Here is a 23,815-nt window from a genome sequence, read left to right on the forward strand (position 1 = left end):
CTTCTAGTGAAGAAATGTGATTTCATTATGAGATGGCTAACAGTAAAACGAGGAGCAGGAAACAGGTGAGCATAAATACGCAATATATTCAGGGACCATCCTGGTCAGCATTTCTAAATCCTTTAAAAAATGTCTTGTCACAGGATTCACAAGCCTTTGCCTGGGAAAATACCTGCTTTCTTCAAATATTGCAGTTCCTTCTCTGAAAATATTCTTAATGAGCTGAAATCTGGCATTACCTAATAGAGGCATGATCAATGAAGGCTTTGCTTGCTTGGGACACGTAGCTGGTAGTTGATTCTCTTATCTGTATTTTCTAAGGTCTGATTCTGCATTATTGGAGCGTTTGATGTTCCATGTGCCAGTTAAGAATACCTGGAAATTGATTTTTGGTTCAATCAGAACCATTTGAGGAAAAAATATAAAAGGAAAGCTCACATCTGAATGACAGATCTTGATCCAGCCAACGTATAGTAATGCCAGGTCGTTCACATTCTGCGTTTACACCAGTATGACTCTAAAGTTTTCAGTGAAATTTTCTTGCATGTTGCAATGCAGACCAGAATCAGCCCACTATTCCTAGCGATTCTTATTCTACTCTACACAAGAGTCCCAGCAGGTGCATTTCCCAGATTAATCCATACAAAACACTGCTTACATGTTTCCAACTCAAAAATGAGTCTAAACAAGGTGGAAATACCCGGAAAGATTTCATAAAAGCTGCAAGTGAGAAGAATTGGAGGCTGAGGAATGTCAGTCTGGCAGGTTCTTTAATCTAGTTCCCAGCTATTCACATAGTATAAACATATATACTTATATGTTTGTTATATATATAACATATATAAACAAGACTTTTTTAGAGGAAAAGACATCTAAACTGAGATTTGGGGTCTCCTTTATTGTTAGCAACTGAGGAAGCTGTAAGTCCTTACCTTTTTAATGACAATTTATTTAATTAATTTCTCTTAGTTCATAACTACCTTTTTTGCATCCTATCTCTGCATTCTTTGACAATATTGTGTAAAGTGAAATTGATGATGGCAATATGTTGGTAACTTGATGAATCGTATGTTTTCTGATTGTTTCTTAGAGTAGGTATAAGATGTATACCGTTAAGATGACAAGTAAAGGGTCATCTGAAGGAATCTCCTCTCTAGTCCTGCTCAGAGAAGCAAAACAGATAGTTGTCAAAGAGGATGTATGAAGAACAACGTGGAAAGGCAATGCATTTTCCTTGGCTTTAGCAACACCTGACAGCAAAGGAAAAATTCAAAGACAGTCAAGATGTGCAGAGATTTTACCTAGCTGCCTTCTTGTTAATATTGCAAACTGTTTTTTTCCTGGATTAATGACAGGAGAATTAATCATAACTATTTAAAGCTGCTAGGAAGTATGAAGGTATATGATTTTAAAACATGAGTGACTTCAGATGCAGGGGAGAGAACAATGACTTAGAGCCACAGGCAGCAGGTCGGCCAGCAAGGAAGCCTTTTTGTGTGGAATTGCAGTTGCAATCATAAAGGCGTCTCCATGAACTCTCACACCTCTTCCACGGCATTGGGACCGTAAATGGCACTGTCTTCTGCAGTCTGTTCTTTTGTGTTCTTTCACCTTTTGCTTTCATGCCATGGCAATGCAGCAGCTGTCACCTCCTGCCTCCCTGTCAGCCCACCCTCGGTCACTCAGCGCTATCTGAGCTCGTCAAAATATGTCTCGCCCCGGCAAAAAAGCAAACTGGGTCACAGGCAGGCCCAAGTAAGCCAAGTTATTGCATGCTATTCAGCTGCCTTTGTTTGGGTCCTTCTGTTCAGCCTTTCCAAGTCTGCTTATTCTTTTCATTAAGCCATACTCAGGGCTGTGATGTTTCAGCAGTGTTTGCTCAAGGCTCAGCACCCATTTGGCCCTATAGTCATAAGCTGTCCATCATGACTGCCACAGAAAATAATGTGAATATTTTTTGAAAGACATGAAGCTTAGTGGTACAGAAAGGGCTGTCTTATAAAGCGTGAGTCAGAAAACACTTTGCCATGACTGCTTGGCAAAGTGAGCTTTGTGCTAAAATGTTGTCACGAACTAGAGGTAGTGCTTACTTCTGGCGTAGTATTTCCATTTGCAATTTTTAGATAAAAATCATGACCAGAGATGTTACAAAGCACATCAAAAGCTGCCCTGTGCTGCCAGCATCACTGTCGTGTATGACAGCTCCTGGCTTGTAACACCCACCCAGGCACTCTGTGTAGAAATGTTTATTACTGGTACCACCAGTCAGGCTTCACTTGAAGACATTTGACATTGGTGTAGTATGTCCTTCAGCTTGCCACACAGTGACTGTGTAAAGTTGCTCCCTTTGATGCAGTCAAAATAATTCAGGTTTGGAGGGACCTCAGGACCTCCCTAGTCAAGCGGCAGGGTGCCAAAAACCTCCATGGATGGACACTGCACGGACTGGCCGGGCAGCCTGGTCTGCCACCCAGCTGCCCTCATGGGAAGAGGTTTTTCCTCATATCCAGTGAGAAACTCTCTTGTCTCAAATACTGTCTGTTTTGTCTTGTCCTCCTGCCATGCACCGCTGGCTTCATCTTCTCAATAACCTCCTCAGAGTCAGAGATAATTTGATATTTATTTTAATCTTTTTTTTAAGTCACTTTTATCTAAACTCATTGCATGTGTCATTCTGAAAATCCTTTTGGTTTTGCTGAGTTTAATTTTTTATTCTTCTATAGATTATAAGAAGTTACGTTGCACTGTATGGTTTTGGATAGCCATGCATCTTTTTGAAGTGGCAAGTTTATGAATTTTTTTATGACACTTTGTGTGCTTCACTCTTGGAAAAAGTATCAGCATATGTAATGGGTTTTGAAATTTAAAAATCTTTTAGTAAAAAATGTATTGGTGTTTATGTATATGCTTACCTTTAAGCATGTGTTTGCATCCCTTTGATGAGCTATGATTTGCACGTGTGTTTAAAACTCACCTAAATATATTAATATAGAGAGATTGCACTATATATTGCTTTTTGTATGTATCTGTCAGGAGGCTGGGAAGAAGAGTCACAAGAATAAGTAAAACTGTATTCTCAACTACTTTAAGAACTTTCTTTTAACTAGGAACACAATTAGGAAGTATTATTGATGTCATGCAATATGTCAGTTGCTAAAGATTTTAATCCCCTCCAATCCTTCTGAAGCAAAGGAAAGTGATAAGGCTTGCACCGCGGCAGTGCCAGCAGTCACATACACGTACAAGTTGGCACTTGAGCAACTTGGTTTTGGCAGCTTGCTGCCTACCTGCAGCCACTGCCAAATACACGAAGCAGATCCCTCAACGTGGGTGAGTGCAGGGAGCGCTCTGCTAGACGTTTTGTGGGCTGAGGGCTTAATCATGTCTAAACAGTGCTACTCACATTAGCAGACTTTAAGCGTCTGCTATTGCTCAGTATGAACAACTGGATGTATTATCCCTCATGTTGGCAAAAAGCCTCTGGAGGATTAAAGGAAGAGTATAGCTGCTTACAGTCACCATATTTATTTTTCTCTCTCTGTCAACACAGTCTGGTTTTCTCTCTGATCATTCATCCAGCCTACACTTGAGTGTTGTGGTCATTATGGTAAGCAAACATGCACTTGCTGTGATGGGGACCTGACTGACAGGAATATTTTGTGACAAGGTGAGGGGGATGCCAGTGCAGCTGTAGAGGCGAGGGACAGCACGCACCAAGCCAGATCTCTGTCTCCAATTTCCACTGGCTCATGGAGTGGGTGGGGAAAATCAGCAGAAGTAGTAATGGGTGCACAAGCATACAGTCCCTTAATCCTCCATGTATCTGGGAGCTTTGAGCAGGGCTTCAAGGGGAACACATATTAACACAAGGCTCCGTGAAGGACACTTCTCTGACTCCCTCTGGCAGTGCCTCTCCTTGTTGTCACTTCCACCCCTGGTCACTGGCTTGTGAGGATTAGCCAGGCCAAGGAGTTGGAGCTTGGAACAAAAAGGCGGCAATGTGTAAATGCGTAGTCCTGTGCCTGCAGTCTTGTTCAGAAACCGTCGTACTTCAGTAGCAACACAGGGTTCCTTGTCACATCTTTCCGCAGCTGACAAAGTTTGTCCTTATCCTCCATACCCTCACCCTCCAGAGCCTTCCCAGGTAGAACACCAAGTTTCTGTTTCAGTGTATGAAGGAGAAAAGCAAAAAATATTTCAAGTTATTAACAATCATTTTCTGTGGTTCTCCTGTCAGTGCTCACACCATATTTTTGTAAAAAAAAAAAAAAAAAAAAATCTATAAAAGCACCCTGGTTAAAACAGCAGCAGTCAAAACAGAGATGGCACTTAATTATAATATTGCTTGACTTACTGTGAGCTTCTGACAATGTAGCCGTCAACAATAACTGTCAAATATACTTTGGCAGCTCTGATGTTAGCTTGAGATTTGAGTGGAATGTTCAATACTAGCAAGCGAGCAAGATATAGTATAATATAAGCCTCACCTGTGGGAGAAATTCCAGTGACAGGGCTTTGTTGATAATAGCAATGCAAGCTCTGAGATCAAATAAGATATCAGCTGGGGAATTAAGACATTATTGTATTAGATGACAGACATGCTTAGGATCTTAGGAATAACAATCTTCATCAGCTAAGGAATTACTAAGGCAGAATTAAAGAATGCTATTGCTTTATAAAGGCATAATATTTTTATGTAATAGACCTCTCAGAACCCATCTTTATGGAGTTACATATAAAACAATTTGAAGTGCAATTATTATGTATCTGATCCAACGCCTATTGCACTTAATGGTCTTTGGATTGGTCCCTATATATATATGTATATGTCATAAGGAACCACGATACACTCTACGATAACTCATGCAGGAAGCTTGTGTCTAAGTGTCCTTCCCTCTGCTTCCTCCATTTACCAGCACAAAGCATGGCTGAACCAGGGCCTCAGGAGAGCTGGAAGGCTCAGCTGAGCGTAGACTTAGGAGAAATAGAAGGTCATATTAAAAGAAGAATGAATGCTGAACGGAAGTTTTACTTTGGAAGATTTTTCATGCTGATGGTGAGGGGAAAAAAGGTGATAGCAAAGATATTTTTAAAGTGCAGGACTGTGTTTGGTTATAAGATTTACAATAAAAAAATAAGAAAAAGAAAGGAAGATAACAAAATCAGAGAAGGAAGATGAAGAGATGTGCCAAGAAACAGCCGAAAATTAAGATAGGAAAAAGGGGTGAGTCATCATTCATGAACAAGATAGTAACTATTTCCCCCACACACTTAAGACTCATGCAGAATTGTGGAGCTTACACGCTGTCAGAGAGCGGGCAAAGGAATAATACTTTCTGTGAGAAATCTATAGTATGAAAGGTCTCTAGGTCCTGGCAAATAATTGATAGCCTGCAAGAATATACATAGAAACATAACACTAAAAAAAAAAAAAAAAATCCTTCTATTATTTAATTTAAAAAAAAAAATCACTGTATATTTGTAATATTTTCCAATCTTTAAGCTTTTGTGATTTATGCTTTGAAGGTTTTTGCATATCCATGAAAGACTAGAAGCTTTTTTCTGTACAATGCAGAAAATGTTGCAAATTTCTTTGTTCAGTGGAAGACCAGTAGGTAACATTCAGACTTTGTAATGTGTTACAGTTATGTGGATTTTCTTACCTAAATTTCAAATGGTTTCAAAACCATTATATAGGAACAGTCAACAGTGCTGTCAACACAAAGTTAGCTGTGCTGGCTATCTGTTTGGTTGGTGTTTGACTGGGAAACGATTTTCAGCGTTTTGCATGCCCTCCTTGCCTGCTGACTTACTGTGATCCTGTCACCGAGAGTGGTCCTCGGTTAAGGGTTGAATTTGCATGTCTTGGACCTGCAGTAGAAGCTGGAGGTCCTTGGAGCTGTGATTCTCAGTAAGCAAAAGTGACACAAAGAGTAAGACTTGATGGTAGATCATGAAGTTTTAGCTGTTAGCTAAGAGGTTTTAGTAACTAAGACACAAGTGGTTTTAGCTATTAGTTCAGTACTGAGGTGCTAGCAAGCATAACAATAGCACTATGAAGAGGTTCTGCACTACCTAGACTTGCGGAGTACTGCAAAGGTTTAAAAACTTCCAGCTGTCCCACTGGGATTTTCTTTCGGTGTATTTTTGCAGTTGGCTTCTTTGGCACCACTCCATTGCTATTCATTTTCCGCTGGCTGCGTGAGTCGCTGCTGCTGTGCCGCCGGTGCTGTCCCGTCCCTGGTGGATTCTCCGTGCCGCCTGTCATGCCAGTCGTCGTGCCGGGAAGAGCACTCACACTGCATTGACGCTGCAGTTCTCTCTTGTGCAATGTGAATACACACAAAGAAAAAGCGTACAAAGAGGGAATATCGGGCTCCAAAGTTTCTTTCACAATCAAAGAATGAGGGGGGAATTGTTCTGCCTCATCATGCTGTTAAGATTTGGATGCTCCTATTCACCAATGTCTACTCCCTCTTGCTATTCTCAATCACTTTTTCATTTTAATTTGCAGTAATAAAGGCAGAGCTTTCTGTGTCCAGAAACCAGTAACTGGTATACTGCTTATGGGACTAATTGCTGAGGGAGTTACAACTAAATCGGATGAGTTTGGCTTGGTGACTGGAGTATCATTGTTGGTCAGTGCCCTTCTGCACCAAACAGTAGGCGATGACAAAACACTAAGTGCTCTGTGGGGGTCGCATCCCCCTCCATTTCAGACATGACGTCGTCTTTTTGGGGGAAAGGGACGCCATTTCTTTGAAAATGCCTGCTGCTTCCCTGCTCTTCTCTGCTGAGAGCTGTTCATTTCTTTTCTCAACTGCAACTCAGTTGCAGGAATACCACAGCATATAGGGCCATGCGCAATCCTTACTGCCCAGGAAAAACTTCAGTAAGTCTTTAGCTTTGTATCTCAAAGCTGCAAGTTTTCCTGTGAGATTAGGGCAAGAATTCATCTCATTTAGGTGTAGCTGGTTTGCCCAGAATTTCACACCATATTACTATAATACTATTTCTTCAGCAACCTGATGCATTTTTAGTAGAAATGCCCTCAACAGTGGTCTAACACAAAATAGAAATTAAACGTTTCAGGTCTTTTAGTGGGTTCTTTTTCTCCCCACCAGATATCACATTTCTCTTCTTCTTTGGGACTACTACTCCTTAGCCACTCATCCCTTTCACACGTCAGCAAAAATTCAGGGAGCCATTAGATGGGGAGATTACTGTCAGAGGAATGCAGTTTTAGACAGCTTTACCCATTTTATCATGAGGTTTTTTTCAGTGTGCTCATTGTCTAAAACATTGCTATAGGTTTTTAACTGTCAGCCTTTATTAACCAGGTAACTTTTTTTTCCCTATATCCAGACTGGAAGGTACGTTGGGGGAGGGGGGAAGAATGGCCCTCATGTTTTTATTTTTCTCTTAGACTTAGCAAACTCAAGTTAAAATATTTATAGTCAGGTTGTATCAAAAATGAATAAGATAAAAACAAGGCTCATATGTAATTTTTATTCTTATTAGTAATGTCCTGGTTTCGGCTGGGATAGAGTTAATTTTCTTCCTAGCAGCAAGCATAGTGCTGTGTTTTGGATTTAGGATGAGAAGAATGTTGATAACACGCTGATGTTTTAGTTGTTGCTGAGTACTGCTTATGCTAGTCAAGGGCTTTTCAGCTTCCCATGCTCTGCCAGGTGCACAAGAAACTGGGAGGGGGCACAGCCAGAATAGTTGATCCAAACTGCCCAAAGGGCTATTCCATACCATATGGCGTCATGCTCAGTATAGAAACTGGGGGGGGTTGGCCAGGGGGCAGCAATCACTGCTCGGGAACTGGCTGGGCATCGGTCAGTGGGTGGTGAGCAATTGCATTGTGCATCACTTGCTTTGTATATTCTGTTATTATTATTATCATTATTATATTGTTATTATTATCATTACTATTTTCTTTTATTTCAATTATTAAACTATTCTTATCTCAACCCAGGAGTGTTTATCACTCTTACTCCTCCAATTCTCTCCCCCATCCCATTGGGGTAGGGGAAGTGAGCGAGCGGCTGCGTGGTGCTTAGCTGCTGGCTGGGGCTAAACCACGACAGTATATAATAAGAAGGTAGTACGGGTTAGCTTACTGGGTCCATTTCTGCAGTAATAGAAGGTCTTGGAGAAAGTTAGAATTGCTATAATAAATTGTAAAACTGAATCTTTCAAAAAGGAAAATTAGCGCATGTGCACAGAGGCTGATGAGACTTAGGTAATGAATTTTGTTGATAGATGACTGACCTTATCCATCTGAGAAATAGAATGAAAGTAGATAAACTTTGTAATAGAATTGGATTGTCTTACTCGGAAATTGTCAATACATGAAAACTCCTAACCAGACTTTTTCTTAAAAAGGAAAAAACTACGTCTCATCCCTTAGCTGCCTATGGAGCTATTTCACGCCTAAGATTTAATAAATATGCTGCATTGAATCGACTTAACTAAGGCTTTAAAAGTTTGTTAGTTTTGAGTTCTGGTTATAGCTGACACAAATTCCCAAGTTCCCTGCAGATAAAAGGAAATGATTGCTTCTTAGGAAACCAAAGTTAAAATTAATTTACCTTCAGCATTACGATCTTGCTGTTCAGAAGTACTTACCAAATTTTCACTTCATAACAACTAGTACTTACTAACAATATTGGCACCTTCATTTGTGGATTATTGTACTTCAGTTATTGTAACCATAGATAACACCAGACATTCTTGTGTAAGGCTAGCCTCTCTTTTTTCTTTTTTGCAAATAACTCTCCACTGTTTGGCTCATTTTATTTGTGGGTTTTTTAAGGACGGGTTTGATGGAAATAACTTTTCAGGAGATTTTGGTTCATTGATTTTTGAATGTGATTTCACCTTTCACTCACCAACCTAAAATAGCTTGTTGAGAGCTCAGGGTTAGAGCACATGTCTTTGCATCCCTTTTCATGATGAGCCTATAACATTATACTTAATTCATTGCTTCATTTAATATTCCATGCAAAACTAGTGCTAACACAGCATTAATATTGTAGAATCAAGTACTCAAAATAGGTCACTCTGGTTGAATACTCATCCCTTCCTTTTCTGCCTTCTGCGTACGCAGAAAATGATCTCACTGGTGTTAAATACCAATAGTCAAACAATGTATAATATCATGCAATTATAATATATAATGGCCTACATCTATTTCACTTTGCTCTCATTAAGATGCTTCTGCCGTGGATGTTCCACAAGTACAAGAAAACGTATTTTGTTAATCTTCATTACAATCAGAATCGTCGAAGAGCTCTTCCCAAGAGAGAATCACTATCGAAACTATGAAATGCTTTATGAACTTTTGCCAGCAGAAGTCAGCTTGCTCTGGTTCCAGTTTGAAACATGAATCTGTGCAATTAACCTTGACTCTGCCCTTTCTGTAAACGATAGCAGATACAAACTTCTGCTCCTAATTTGTGAACACAAGTGTTTTGAAGCCCTTTTAAAAGGGAAATTCTACCCAGACAGGCAAAAGCTGAAAGAAGAAAACTCAGTGTCTAAAAAAAGGTAGCTGAGAATTAGAATAAAACCTGGTATTTTATGGGAAGTAATGCATATGCTCTTAAAGATGTTGGAACAGAATTACCTGCGGCAGGTTTATCTATTTTATGTATTTGCATGACTTCATTCCTTTAGAGGTTAATATGTTTATATTAAATTTTATCACGTTAATCACTGAAATGGAAGAGGCAATATTATCCTCATGGTTACAGAAAGAACAAGGATCTTGACTTACACAAGGTCAAAGAAGAAATTTGTGGACTGTGGCTTGTAGGATTTCAACTGTTAAATCGTTCTGCCTTAGCGCAAACTACAACATATGGCAGTGAATCTGTCCGGTAGGTTTTTGCAAGTGAAAGAACAGAGAAAACTCTTGGGAGAGTTGGAAGTCTGATGCTGAGGCAGTCACAGGTTTTGTGGAACATGCGGGCTTTTTTTATTCTCTTCATGAATTAAATTTAGAATGCCTTATATAGTTCAGCACTTGTCACACATAAATCTAAGTATATTGAGAAATACCCTTTAACTACTCTCTTGCCTTTTTACTTATGGGAATCTGTATTTTACTGGAAATCTTGACGTTGTATGTAGGGTTTCCATGTAGTCATCCTCTGTTGTTGTACATAGAACTTTGAGGATGCAGGACACCAATAAGAGTGTAAGTGGCAAATGATACTATCGAAGTTCACCTCAGTAGCGAGGTTCTAGCTCCGCAGGACAGTCCAGTACAATGTGGCATGTGAAGAGGTGTGTCGGAAAATGCACAGGCCAGGGAATGAATGGAAATGGAAAAAGTGTGTGGCAGTGAGGTTACAGCAGAGGTGGCAGCGCCCACTTTGCTGCACCTGCATGGCTTAGTTTTTCTATGGGGACAAAAAGAGAGCCTGCCTTCATGCTGTCTTGTAATTTATTGAGCAAAAGCTGGTTTTGTGTTCTATCCATTAGGCCACGCTTCCTCTGTTAACTCGTAAATGGCAGGGATTGAGAAAAAGGTGAACAACATCTCTAAATTTTCTGGTGAAAAATAAATCATGGAATTATTTCCATAAAGTTTTCATTGGTATTTATCGATGGGAGAAAGCACATAAAAAGCAATTGTTTATCATACATACCAATGACAAGATACTGGGCTTTCTGTATTTATTCTGTAGTATGTTGTTACTTGCAGCAATGCAGAGCGTGTCCATTTAGGGGAGGGGAGTGAGGAAGGTAAGGGAATGCTGAATGCTGTTAGGGTTTGTGGTGCTTTTTGGGCTTGGAGTAAAAACTTCAGCAGAAAAACTAATCTGCACATCTACTCGTAATTTTTTCTTTATAGAGCAAAGCTTAAGCAATGCATTCATATGGTAAATGTCATAATTTCTCAGTGGGCTCAGTCTGAGTATTCAATAATTATTCTCTGTGATGCTTGTGACCATATTGAGATTTTATTCAAAAGCCACTGAAATAAGCACCACAAGGGGGAAAGCTACTGTTTCCGTTTTGTTATCGTTTTGCTTAGGCCACATGCACAATGCTGTTCTTCATATTTGAAATACCTTTCAAAGATATTTCAATGAATTCAGAAAGTACACAATAGAACTAGAGGATCCAGTGATTATGGCTGGTAATGATATTGTGCATTTAGGTGCTAACAAAGCCTAACATAATCCGTTTTAATTAACAAAATTATATTTTCTCAGTAATATGGTTAGAAACGTGGTGGTTTTTTCTCAAGGACCTTGTACCAGTGTTCTTCCTTTTATAATATAGTCACAAAGAAGAGGCAAGTTTCAGCTTATTTACACAACAAAACTACTGTATCTTTTAGAAGTAACAATCATGAAAAAAAATGTGTCTACCCCACACTTTTTAATCCTCTGAAGACTTACATGTATGCTTCAGTGCATCTTTCCACATGCATAAAGCAGACAGATGACAGCCTTTAAGAGTAAATTTTAAAGAGCAAGAGAATAAAAACCCAAAACCCCTAGTACCTGGAATATGGCATGTACTTTTTTTTAGTAACACACAGATGAAATGTGACTGTGATGTCTGCGTCTAAAGAGTTTCCTATATTATTTTTCAGCACTGTGGTCTGTGGTTGTATTTCTGTTGGTATAGGTTTTGTATTTTGTATAATTAGAATGCTCAGTGGAATTTGTATTCTGTAGTGTTAACTCCTCAGCTGCGTTATCAAGGAACATCCATAGCAGTTTATATTTTGGGGTTTAGCTGAAATATTTTCTTAGCTGCTCATTAAACGAGGAATCCTCTCCTAGCGTATTTATTTCAATAGAATGTAATTAAGGTGATTTGCGTCACAAGGAATATATGAATATATGTGAATAAAGAGATACTTATAATTTTAGTCACACTTTAGATTACCTTGGGAAGTTTGTTTCAGTATGTAGAGATGTGTATGCACAAGTTTATGCACATCTTCAACTAAGGAGAAGGAATTTTCAGTTCTTCTCTTTTCTACACGTTGAATTTCTACAGCTTTCTGTTCTGTGAGAGCACAAGTACTTTGCGATACTCGGCTGTAGCCTTCTGCCATATTTAAAGGCCCTAGTCAGTATACATTGGCTAGAAAGGATCTGAGCTATGCTGTAGGTGTTTAAAGCAATAGTGAAGTTAAATCAAGGCAACAATGAGGAGCCCTTCAAAGTTTGCCAGAGAGACAGATTACATTTCTATCAGTAAGAAGGTGGGGTTTTTTAAAAAGCCAATGTGGAAGATTAGAGAATAGAAAAATGCTTAACTGATATTTTAAGATGCTGGAGACAAAAAATGGTGGAGTCCAATACATAAATAAAACTTTAAAGGATATTAAAAAAATGAACAAAAGTGTCTAAGAAATGGAGTAAAGTCAATCAATAAGTAGTTCTTTAAATATGCACTGTACAAAATAAAAAGGAAAGAAAGCATCGATCAGCATGTGTTGAAAGCTAGTGATAGGGATTAATCTGACTACACAAAAGACTTAAATCTTCACATAGTTGTTTGAGCAAGATAATATTGTCCAGTCCCTGAAGTGCTTTTATCTTGGTAAGACATATCCTAAAGCATCTTTAACAAGACAGTGATAGCTATTCAGGACTGACAAAAGACCATAGCTGCATTAAAGTCACAGTTTCTCAAAAAAATAACAAAGGAAAAAAAAAAAAAAAGTATTTAATGAGGACTTAGGTTGAAAGGAAAGCAAAATTAAGCCTGTTTGCACACATTACTTAAATCAATTTCTTTTAGTAACTATTTTTTTTTAATTATATGCAATGTTTGAGTGAAATTACAGTTCATAAGTATGTATGTTTTAGTTGTGGTCTTAGGCAGTAGGTGCCAAAATTGGTATTCAGGCAGAATAGATTAACAATTGCTGAACTGAACAATTCTTTAACTATTTGCAGTGTGATCCACCTCAAGATAAGAATTCAAAATTTGTAAGATTAGTCCTTTGTCTACTGCAGTGGAAATGGAAGGTGGATAATTGTGTTTACACGGGCTAGTAAAAACAAATGAACAAAACAAAAAAAGAAATTAACCCCCCAAACTTTTAGTTCATTGCCAATGAGGAATTACTGTCTAGATCCAAATGTTATACATGCCAATGAGGAATGGGCCTAAAGCTCTACTGGAATCAGTTTTACTGCAATGTCATCAGGATTTCCTGTTGAATTACAACCTTTCCAGATATATTTTAGACATCTGAAAAGTGTAAGTTACTGTATTTGCTTCTTTTTATTTTTAAGACAACATTTTAAAAGTACAGCTTTTAGAATTTCAAAATTAAATGAGAGAAAACAGTCAACAGGAGCTGAGAACATTTTGCGTCTTAGAAATGTCCTCTGAATCACGGTGGTGTTCTTTGAGCAAGTAAAGAAGTAATTAAGAAATAAAATTTGGTACTTGTAATGTTATTTGAAATAGCTTATGAAAAGGGACTGGGACTTTTCAAGTATACAAGAGACAATGACTGTATTTAAGATTCCAAATGTTTAGGAACAGCACTGTGATATTCATTCTTGAGAAATTAATAATTAGTACTGATTAGGATACTGTACATAGTCTTCAGTCTATACTAACATCAGATAGTATTTGACTAAAATTCCAGTTAGTTGTAGATTTTTTTCAGTATTTGCCTAGATTCACCTTGATGTTGTCATACAGTATTTTCTTCTAATGAACCTGGAACTTGGAGTTATTGTCACCTACTTGACATATGTGTCTGGTATTCATATTGATGGGGGGGTCTGCACTGAAGATCTCCAACCTAGAAAGGAAATGTAGGTTTGTCACTGTAGAGTGCTTGTACTGTGCTTTGATAATCCTGCATATTGGTTTTCTACCTAAAATATGTGAATGAAAATAATGTTTTGTATGTTGCATGTTTGGAGAAACTGATCTTAAAACATAACAATATGTTTAGCATGTTAGCACTTTGCACTAGAGAAGTAGATGAAATAGTAAATTTCAGTGTGTGAAACTCCAGTTGCCTATCAGCTTGTGTCTGCTGTCATGAATGAGTTTTCTCATTTTCTTAGTTTTTTCTTTTTTTTTAACTTTCATTCTGTTCCTGTTTTAAAATTAATTAGAAGATTATGAGATTTATTAAGGAAATTTCTTTTTGAAAAATAGACCTCCATGAAAGTAGCATCTGGTGCATTGCAGCATAGTGGTCATTGGGTTCCATCCAAGTTGACTGAATTAATTTTTTACTGTGGTATGTTGTACACAAGCTTCAAGTACAGGGAATGACATGGGAGTAAGGCATTGTAATCACCATTCAATCAGAAAAAAAACTTACATTTTTTTGGGTAGCTAAAAAAGAACTCAGAATCTTGTGGGACCTTGTGAGAGCTCTGATGGGTCCTGCCTTAAGCCAGAAAAACTCCATGGTTGTAGGGCTCTTTATCCTATAGATAGTAGAAGCTTTCTAAAAAAGCTGAAAAATAGCATGTACGGCAGAGAAAATATTAAACTATCCTGATTTTTATTATTAGGTATCTCTCAGTGGGTATTGGAACCATTTTCTGAAACTTTTCTAGAAGGCCACAACTCTAGGAACCTTATCTAGATGAGAGGTTCAGAGAAGCATCCATTCTGTTGAGGAATTGGCCAACCCAGACCTCCAAATCTCTCATATCTGTCCATCATTAGTGAAACCATGATGTGCTGAAATCCACTTTTCGCAAGTATTGTTTTCTGATGCTTTCATAATTCTCAATTTTGCTGTTCACAGAGAGCGAAGAAGTGTACCAGCGCCAGGTGCTGTCTATTTCCTGTATCGTCTTTGGCATAGTCGTAGTGGGCATGCTTTGTGCAGCGTTCTACTTCAAAACAAAGTAAGAGCCTTCGTCTAGCGTGTTTGTTATTTAGCTTCTGTCCTTTTTACGGCTTTACAACTCTTCAATTTCTCCCCTCCTTTTGAAGCTGTCGTTATCTCTGGACAGGCTAAAACATTTCCCCCTGGCTACACTCTCTAAGTCAAAAAAAAAAAAAAAAGTAGACAGGAGTAATATGTGTTCTTGTTTCTATTTTCTGTTATCAGGAAAGAAGAGACTGTGTCCTTTCCAGTTCTTTTTTTGACAATAATAATTTTGTGGCTTTTACTATCAGTGCAATAATCACTTTCCTCTTTTGAAAACAAAAGTTTAAACATGCCATCTCCTTTTTGCATTTCATTTCATATCCCTGAATGTCCCTTTTGTTTCTGTATGCTGAGAACAAAGGTAAAGTTAGAAATGCAGAAAGAGACAAGTTCTCTGCAGATATCTGTAACCTGTAGCTAATAGTTGTAAACTGCTGATGTAGTTGCATGACTGAGTATCTATAATGTACAAGCACATTGAACTATCCAAGTATTGTGGAAGCATCTGTACTAAACTATTTTCAAGTGAAATACTTCCCACTCTGCTCTTTATCTTCCCAACTAAACATTTTTTTATAATATTTGTTATGTGTGTAATTTGAGTTGCAGAAACCTCATAGCAATTACATGACATGCTTGTCAGTGCCACTGTATCTATAAATATGTTCTGTATGGTTGTCATCCCTCATTCCTGTTCCAGCTGGAGCTAATGAGAGAACACATATCAGTATAAATAGTATCTGCGTGAGGTTAGTCATGGTGGCTAAGCATCAAAAATATGGAGGTTTGCACTATTTAAAATTTTGGATGCTTATCTGAATCCCCCTTTTTAGAATTTATTTTAATGGGTAGGAAATCTGATGAGGACTACCTTTTATTTAAAAAAATATAAAATATTTTCACATTTCTATCAGGGAAAAAAAAAAAGAAGTTGGAAAAGTCACCAGATCTGTTTTTATTCTTTTTTGTCCCCTCAAACTTCAGGGGTAGTTTGTGCGTGATTTGAGTGAAGATTTGAGTTCATTCATGTTTCATCTAAACACTCCTACCTGTTCTAATGTCTTGAGGGATTTTGTTTAATTGTTCTTCGGGCCTAGAGTATGACAATGATGCTAGCTGGGAGGATGCTGTAGCAGGACAGTTCCTCTCTGCAGACTCTTTGGTTGTAATATAAATTGTGAGCAGAGACAGCCATTTTGACGCTGCATTAGAAATATCATTATGAATTTTAAATCTGCAGAAGAAAGAAAGAGAGAATAAGGTGTTCCTGTTCTTCCTGGAAAGGCTTGGGGTTTTTGCTGATGAAGAGAGATTCAGAAAAGGCAGAATGGGATTGTCAGTTGGAAGAACATGCAGTCAACACTGAGCATAGTGTGAATAATATGTCCCTGTTATTCAGCTGTGCCCCTCTTGGTTTTGCAGGGAGTGGTGGAGGGCTGGGTTGGAACAGCCTTCCAAATACCATGACTTTGATGAGGTCATGGGGAGAGCTATGTCTAAAAATAATGAGTAGAAATAGTGCTTCAAAGATGAACTCACAAGACAATAGTGCTTCATATCTCAGGAGGAGGTGGGAGTGTAGGGTTTGGGGTTTTATCTGCATTATAAATATGACTGTTAAGAGTTACTGGGAAGAGTTGGAGTTCTGGGAACTGATGTTTCAAGAGTAATGAGAAAATGAGCACCTCCAGTTCAGTCAAGAGGTCTTATGAAATATATGAAACACAGTAATGGTAAGATACTAAACAATCCCTTACTCCCTGGCTGTTGCTCCATCTGGCAAACTGTCCAAAAAGTAAATAAGAGTGTCTAGACTGAGTTGCATGGAGGCCACATGAAACAGTATTGTAACTGTGACATTGGCCAGTGTCTTAAGGGTGTAAAACCCAACAGATTTAAAGTGCCTCAACCCTTATCATATGTTAGCTTTTAGTCAACAGATTTTCAGGAGCAGCTTCATCAGGCAGATGTATCTTGACCATGCTTAAGAGTTATCCAAGCATTCCTTCTGCATGGGGGATAATCCTTGGGTTTAAATTGATGTATCAAAAATTTAAAATATTGCTAAGAGCTACAGAAACTCTGAATGGTGCACCTTTTAAGAAAAAAGTTTCCATGAAGATACTGACCCTGACCTCCCTAGTCTGATAATTGTATAATACCTGCTGCGAGAAATATTCACTTCTCTATGCACCATTAAATAAAAAGTCCTTCTTTAAAATAAATTCAATCTGAGGAAGTTTAGAACTATAATTAAACACTATGCCCTTCCAATTATTCCTCTTAGGGTAATCAAGAAAGTGCTGTAAGTGTTAGCAACAGAGGGAAAGTACAGTAATGGGCTGCTCTTTATGGCTTAGCCTTTTATAGATGACTAGTGACTATTTCTTGCTGACGTAACAACACTTTATTGCCAAATATCTCTAAAGTAGAACACATAAGGCCCATTGAAAACAAATATTATAAAATAAATATATAAATCAGTGAGTAACTTTGAATTATTAATAGTTTTTAGTTTTATAACTGTGCATCCTATAGTTTGGCAAAATGAATATGCATAAACCTAATATTAATGTTAGGTTGCATGATCATAAAAGGAAATTCATTATTAGATTGTTTCTCTCAGTAAATTACCTGCGGGAATCTCAATTGTAATGTCGAAGATTGCAGCAGTGAAGCTGAATATTCCAGTTTACTTACATGTGTTTGTAGATGTAGAAACAACTCTAAACCCAGGTTTTCTAAATAAATCCAAATTACAGTTCCAAAAATTTGTAATTTAGTTTGTTATTTTCCTGATTAAATTCTAAGAACATTGTGTAGGAGAGATTCCCAAAGTCTGATGCTGTGATCATGTTTCGCTGTCACTGTTTAGACTTTATATGAAGTCTCCACTCAAAAACAGTCATCAAAAAAGACTGGATGTTCCATAACAATTATGGAGATGAACATGCAAGTGGCTGGGTTTCCAGTAGGACATACAGATATATATGCTTATTTCCTCAGTGTATGTAATTTAGCTGGTCAGAAAATAATTATTCATACAAACTCTAGAGTTGCTTTTATTAATTTCCTCTGGGATTTTATGAGAAGCTAAAGAGTTCATTTTGATATTCTACAAGTTAAATTATTCAGTTTCATTGGTTTCAAAAATGAGTAGATATCAAAAAATGGTGTTGAAAGAGATGTTTCTGAATCAACTGACTAATTTAATTTGACACTAAAATCCTTCAGATTATATATCTGTTCAGATTATTCTGATATTAACTTTACAAGTTGTTTTGGCTAAGGAAAAATTTTAAAAGTTTAAAAAGTTTTTATGCTTGAGAAATTATTTCCTCACCCATCCATATTCATAAGTCTTACTAATTATGAGCTCCTAGCTATACTCAAAACATGCCACTCATATTTGTAACATGCTTACAATGTAAATTCATTCTTTTTCATTTGCCATCCTGTTTTGAAATAGGATGTAAATAGAAAGCATAAGAGATACTTCCAGAGTCTGAGATTTATTATGGTTTATGACCTGTATTCAAGAAACATGCTATAACAAATACCTACTTCTAAGCAGGTGCTTACAGCTTGTTCAGTTTAAGCAAATGTTTAAATTGTGCAATGCTGAATCAGAACTAGGGGACTGAAAGGCAGAGGAAATCCCATGTATTTATTTTAATATATTAAAAACTATATTATTAAAATTGAATGTCTGAACTGTGATACTTCTCACTGCTTTCTTTCATATTGAGGGAAATTAATGATGTCACAAGGCTTTCAGCAGCAAAAGCACCAGAAATTTTTCAAAAGGTTGCTGAAGCTTCTTTGCTAAAATTTCAAATTTCAGTATAGAAAGACTGTATTTCCTTTATTTCTTATTGACGCTTCCATGAAATCACTTCCTTCTGTAGTTTGGCTCCACACCAATTGCTGCCCAAAAGCTGCTGGTGGCATAACAAACTGCTGCTGCTGCTGACGAGTCCTTGACCTTTGGGGGGAACCTGGGCAGTTTCCAGTGCCTTTGTAGGTTTGCTGCTGGAGATGCATCTGCTGGGGAGAAAAATGAAGAATGGAAGAAAGGAAAGAAAGAAAGAATTAAAATAGTATTGTGGAGCTATTTCTCATGATCATTTAAAACTGATAGTCTGCGGCAATGTAGCTTATCAAAAGAATGGAGACTGATAAAAGACCTTAAATATATTTTGCTAACAGATTTTGCCCAGCTGAGATATCTGTTTGCAGAAGATAAAAGAAATATTTAAAATAAAGTTTCCTGCCTCGTATCCTCAATCATGTACAGAACTTTAAAACTCAGTTTGCCAATATATTGTGGCAGAAACAGAAAGCCTTTATTAATAGCGTAATCTCCTGAATATTTCAAGTGATTCATCTAGCGGTATTCCTAGCTCTGACATAGTGGATCGTAGTATAATATGTCAAAAACACAGCCTCAGATACTGTACTGATGTTTTTTTCCAGGTTTAACCATGTAAGCAAAAGCTGGTCTATACAAAATACTGGGTTATAGGTCCAGTCTAATCAGCTACTAGTAGAACATTTTGATTCTTCGACACTTTTTATAGCCAACAGGGGCTAAATGCCTGCTGTATTTGCCAAAATCTTTGTTCCAAATCAGAGCGAAATGCTTTTTTAATATTCAGGCCTACTTGCAAGCTATTGTTAAATATGTAATAGATGATCTTACGAAATTCTGCACTAAAACAACTAGCATGCTATTATAGTAATCTGAGAATAGAAGGTATTTTAAACAAAGAGCTCTTTTTTTTTTCCCTTTCTTAAGCCTCACCAGAAAATGACCACTGCATTGAAATATTAGACAGTAGTGAATTAGCTCAGCTGGTTAATCTAATACGGTGAAGTTTTGAACAAAGGGAACCATGGCTATAAAAATATCATGGCTATAGTAGAAGATCAAACTAGCTCTTTCTTACATGAATTCTATTTCTCTCTGCAGGAAACAAACAAAGCAAATTCATGAACAGCTGAAAGAAACACAGAATAGGAAAACCTACAGCCTAAATGCTTCCAGCATGATGGCAAAGTCAGAGTGCACGGCACAAAGCCGAGTCCAGCTGCAAAATGTAAGTAATCCTGCCAGCTACAACACTTAATAGCCTGGCTGAGTTCCTGCTGCTGATGGCAGCACATTGCCATGTTGTATTAGCATCTGAGCAATGGGAACAAGAATTCTCACCTCTTTCATAAAATGTTTTCTATCAGACCTGTTAATGGAAAACACCAAGCAGGGATTCTCTTCTGAAGTTATTTCAATGGATCCTGGTACATTTTGTCCGGGTAACAGACCTCAGTGAGACCCCTAGCTCTGCACCCAGCAGTGGAAATTACTATTATAGTTTCTGGCAATACCTTAGCTCATATGTATGGTTTATAGGTGAAGTGGGAGTCCTTGATCTTAAGTGATTTCAAGTCTTCCAATAGTTAATGAACCTGCATGAAAAAGTGTAGAGATTTGTCACAGCTAATTCAAAGTAAATTCAAAATCTAGAACTAAATTTACACATGTAAACTAGTGCCCAAGGGAGGACTGTGCGGATGGTCTCATTTTCCTGGATCTTGTGTTAAAGGGATTTTTGATACCAGAAGGAGATTAGTTTGTTCAAACTGAATTTGAATTTTATTTAGTCATTTTCTGTATATAGTTATATGTAAGTTAATACAATCCAAAATCACGATATACATAAAGTGTATTTGAAATAAGGAACTTGAAGGCAACGGATTTATCTAGCCCTGGATGCAAGGTGTCTTCCAATGCATGTCATTCTCTTCCCCTTGGTCATACAGATTTAGTGCTGTCTTATTTTGAACAAAGTCTTTGGAAAAAATGAGAAGGATCCTGGTAGCAATGTAATAGGAAATCATAAAAGATGTATTGAAGCCTTTCTAAATGCTTAACTCTTTTTTTAAAAAGAAAAGTTAATTAGTTTTGCTTAAAGGGCTGACTACCTTATTGGCCAGATTCCATCAAAATAGCAGGAGTTTAGCAAAAGTGAGCATTCACACCCGCTTAGCCACAGACGTCTCAACTCCTGGTTTACATCCCATTAATGTAGAAATAAGTATAAGCCCTTTTAACCAATTCAGAGTAAGCAGAGCCTTTGTGCTATGACAAAGGAGTTGTCAGAGCCTTGCTTGTGTTCACTAAAAGTTTTGTTTTATAGGAGCACCATTGTGGTCACGATATGCTTTGTGGTTCAGGAAAAATATGCTATTTCAAGAAGGGAGACAGCTCCGCTAAATTGACATAATCACAGTTTAGGGAACCTTGTGCAATTCTGTTTCGCTTTCAGTTCATTCAGTCGCATATTACTTCTAGCCCCTAAAAAAAAGCTGTTGGGAGTGTTGTTGGGTTGTACTGATGGCAACAAAAGGTAAAGTTGTAAAGAGCTTTTGTGATCCTTTTGCTCTAACATATAAAGTAGGTCTTGGTTAACACTAAGAGTATGTTCTTTGCCTTTTCTCACTGTAATTCAGTGCAATATTTTGTCAACCCATCATCATGATCTACTATTTGATGTCTTCTGAGCAGCTGACAAGCACATTAACAAGCGTTATTTAAGTCTTTTTCTTTTGCCATAACAATAGCCATAATGGCTGAAGTAGCAGTTTGTAGATTCCAGGTATTAGAGATTGAAAGCCATTATTATTTATTATTTTAATCTGAATTTGCTTTTCAGCTTTTAATGCTGTTCAGACTGGCATTATCAGTGCTGGTAATTAACACACCTTTTTCTTGTTCTTGTGGCTGCCTGCAGGCAGCTGTTTTCTCCTTGCCATTAATGCATTTTCCCTTTGGGAGCAAAGATACTAAGGAAGAAAAACAGAATGACCTTGTGCAGGATGTAGCCTAACAGTGCAGGGTAATAATGGTTTCTATTGTTAGCAAGATTTTAGTGCAGGAATGCGTGTAGGCAGTTCATGAAATATTTACAAAACTTGGCAGATTGGAGGGGCAGGGGGTATGGCAAGGCAGCAGCAAAGAACTCTGAAATGGTATTTTGTAGGAATGGCTGAGTGGCTCCCCATCAGAGACCAGAGATCTGCCCTGGGCGTATCTGCTGGGCGGGAAAGGGACCGGGCAGCGACGCGGGGAGGAGAGGGCGCCCACTGCTCGCTCCTGCGGCTGTGCTGTCGCCTTGCTGCCGGTCACTGCCTGGGTGTGATCTCTCTGCGATGCCCATCTGCAGCTCCCATCACATGGGTTTGGGGAGAAATCTTAGGTCTTTTCATTTCCAGGAGCCAGTAAAGAAACTTCAATAAATAAAGGTGGTTATTTTCTGGAGACTAGTCTTCCAGTCTGGCATTTTGGTTTATGTAATCCTGGAAGCCGTTTCTTTTCCCACTCCAAGTGCTCCTCTTACATGGGAAAACTGTCTTGCTTGTATGTCACCTTTCTCTCTTTCCCTGAAAGATTCTCCCATATTTTTCTCCTGCCTGTTTTGAATGGACCTCATGCTTTCAGGTTTTTCATCCTGCTTTTTCTTCTTCTCTAGAGAAGAATACGTTAGTGTAGACCTGAGGGTAGTTGCGTGAGGTTCCTTATTCTTGATGACTATTCTAATAACGTCTATTCTGAAAGAGCCATCGCATTTTGGCTCGGAGGTTGCTACATTTAGTAAAGGATGCATGGATCTTTCCAAATGCTGTGTTGTTCTAGAAAGAGGTTTTACTTATTTCCCAAGACCCAGGGCATAGCAGATAGTGTTTCAAGTGGTTTGTGGCTGTAAAGAGTTTGATCAATCTCAGTGAAGTACTACTTCTCCTCATCATTCCTTTTTTCTCTTTTTGCCCTTGACTGGACTTTAGGAAAAGAATTATTTTTTGTTACTTATTTTCAAAGCCAATTTTGAATCCTTTTTTAAATGAGAGAAGCCATGAGCATGTATCAAAATTGCTGTTAACAGAAAAACACACATTTAATTTTTGAACCAAGTATTAAAATTAATTACAAATTTGCATTTTATTCTAGCCTAACTCATTATACTTGCAGCTGTTTGCATTACTGCAGAAGGAAAAGAAAGGACTTCAGACCTCAGTCCCCATGATATCCCACCTCTGCCAATTCAAGCTTCTTTACAGTAGTGTGATTATGAGAACCATATACAAGGTTAAAAGCTCTGAACGTTTGCTTTTAAAGCACTCTCCATTTGTATGAGAATTCTCCTGCTGCATCCTAGACCATGGGTTACCTTTCAGCAATCCTTATTTCAAAAGGCAGTGTCTAAGAAATGGATTTGAAGTGTTGGACACTCCCCCAAGTTCCTTAAACATCCGTATGGTGGGATTGCTCTTTCAGATGTGGATATTCCAGTTAAGCAACAGGATATTCAGAAAAACAGTGGAGCTGGCCAACTGAAAAATGTAGAACTCCCTTCATTTAAGAAGTTAGTCTCTTTGGGGTTTTTGCCCTCTGATCAGCAGGGTAAATACAAGCGAGAAAGAATGGCCGCACCCCAGCACCTCCCTTGGCAAGCCCCGAGGTTGAGGAAGAACGCGAGGAGAGTTAGGCATTTAAGTTAAAACACGGATGCCTCCCTGTCATTTGCTATATTGCAGGGAATAAAGCTTTTTGTTTGCACTGACAATATTTTGAAGTATCATATGCTTTTCCTTCCCACACTCAAATGCATTACATCTCCTCCACTTCCTTCCTCTGCTCAGTTGTGATTCTGTAAAGTAAAAAAAACGGTTAGATTTTGCCAGGACAGCTGTATTCTCTCTGAACTCCTGCTGCTCATAGCTGGTAATTGTGATCACCTGTGCTGAGTCTAGTTCTCTCTGTATCGATTCCATTATTTTGTTAGGGATACAAATTAGACGAAAAATACTGCATACTGTAAGCAGGATTCATAAATAACTGTTTGAACACAGCTCCTG

The 23,815-nt window shown here is 38.0% G+C and overlaps 1 protein-coding gene across 1 annotated transcript in view; it reads left to right on the plus strand.

Moving 5' to 3' along the window:
- The window catches only part of NRG3 (neuregulin 3), a 420,875-nt gene that overhangs the window by 376,991 nt on the left and 20,069 nt on the right, over positions 1-23,815 (plus strand). The window contains exons 5-6 of the mRNA XM_075717752.1: positions 14,774-14,876; positions 19,875-20,001. Coding sequence (XP_075573867.1) covers positions 14,774-14,876; positions 19,875-20,001 — 230 coding nt within the window. The remainder of the gene's footprint in view (positions 1-14,773; positions 14,877-19,874; positions 20,002-23,815) is intronic.

Source organism: Pelecanus crispus, chromosome 10 (genome assembly GCF_030463565.1).
Source record: "Pelecanus crispus isolate bPelCri1 chromosome 10, bPelCri1.pri, whole genome shotgun sequence".
NCBI lineage: Eukaryota > Metazoa > Chordata > Aves > Pelecaniformes > Pelecanidae > Pelecanus > Pelecanus crispus.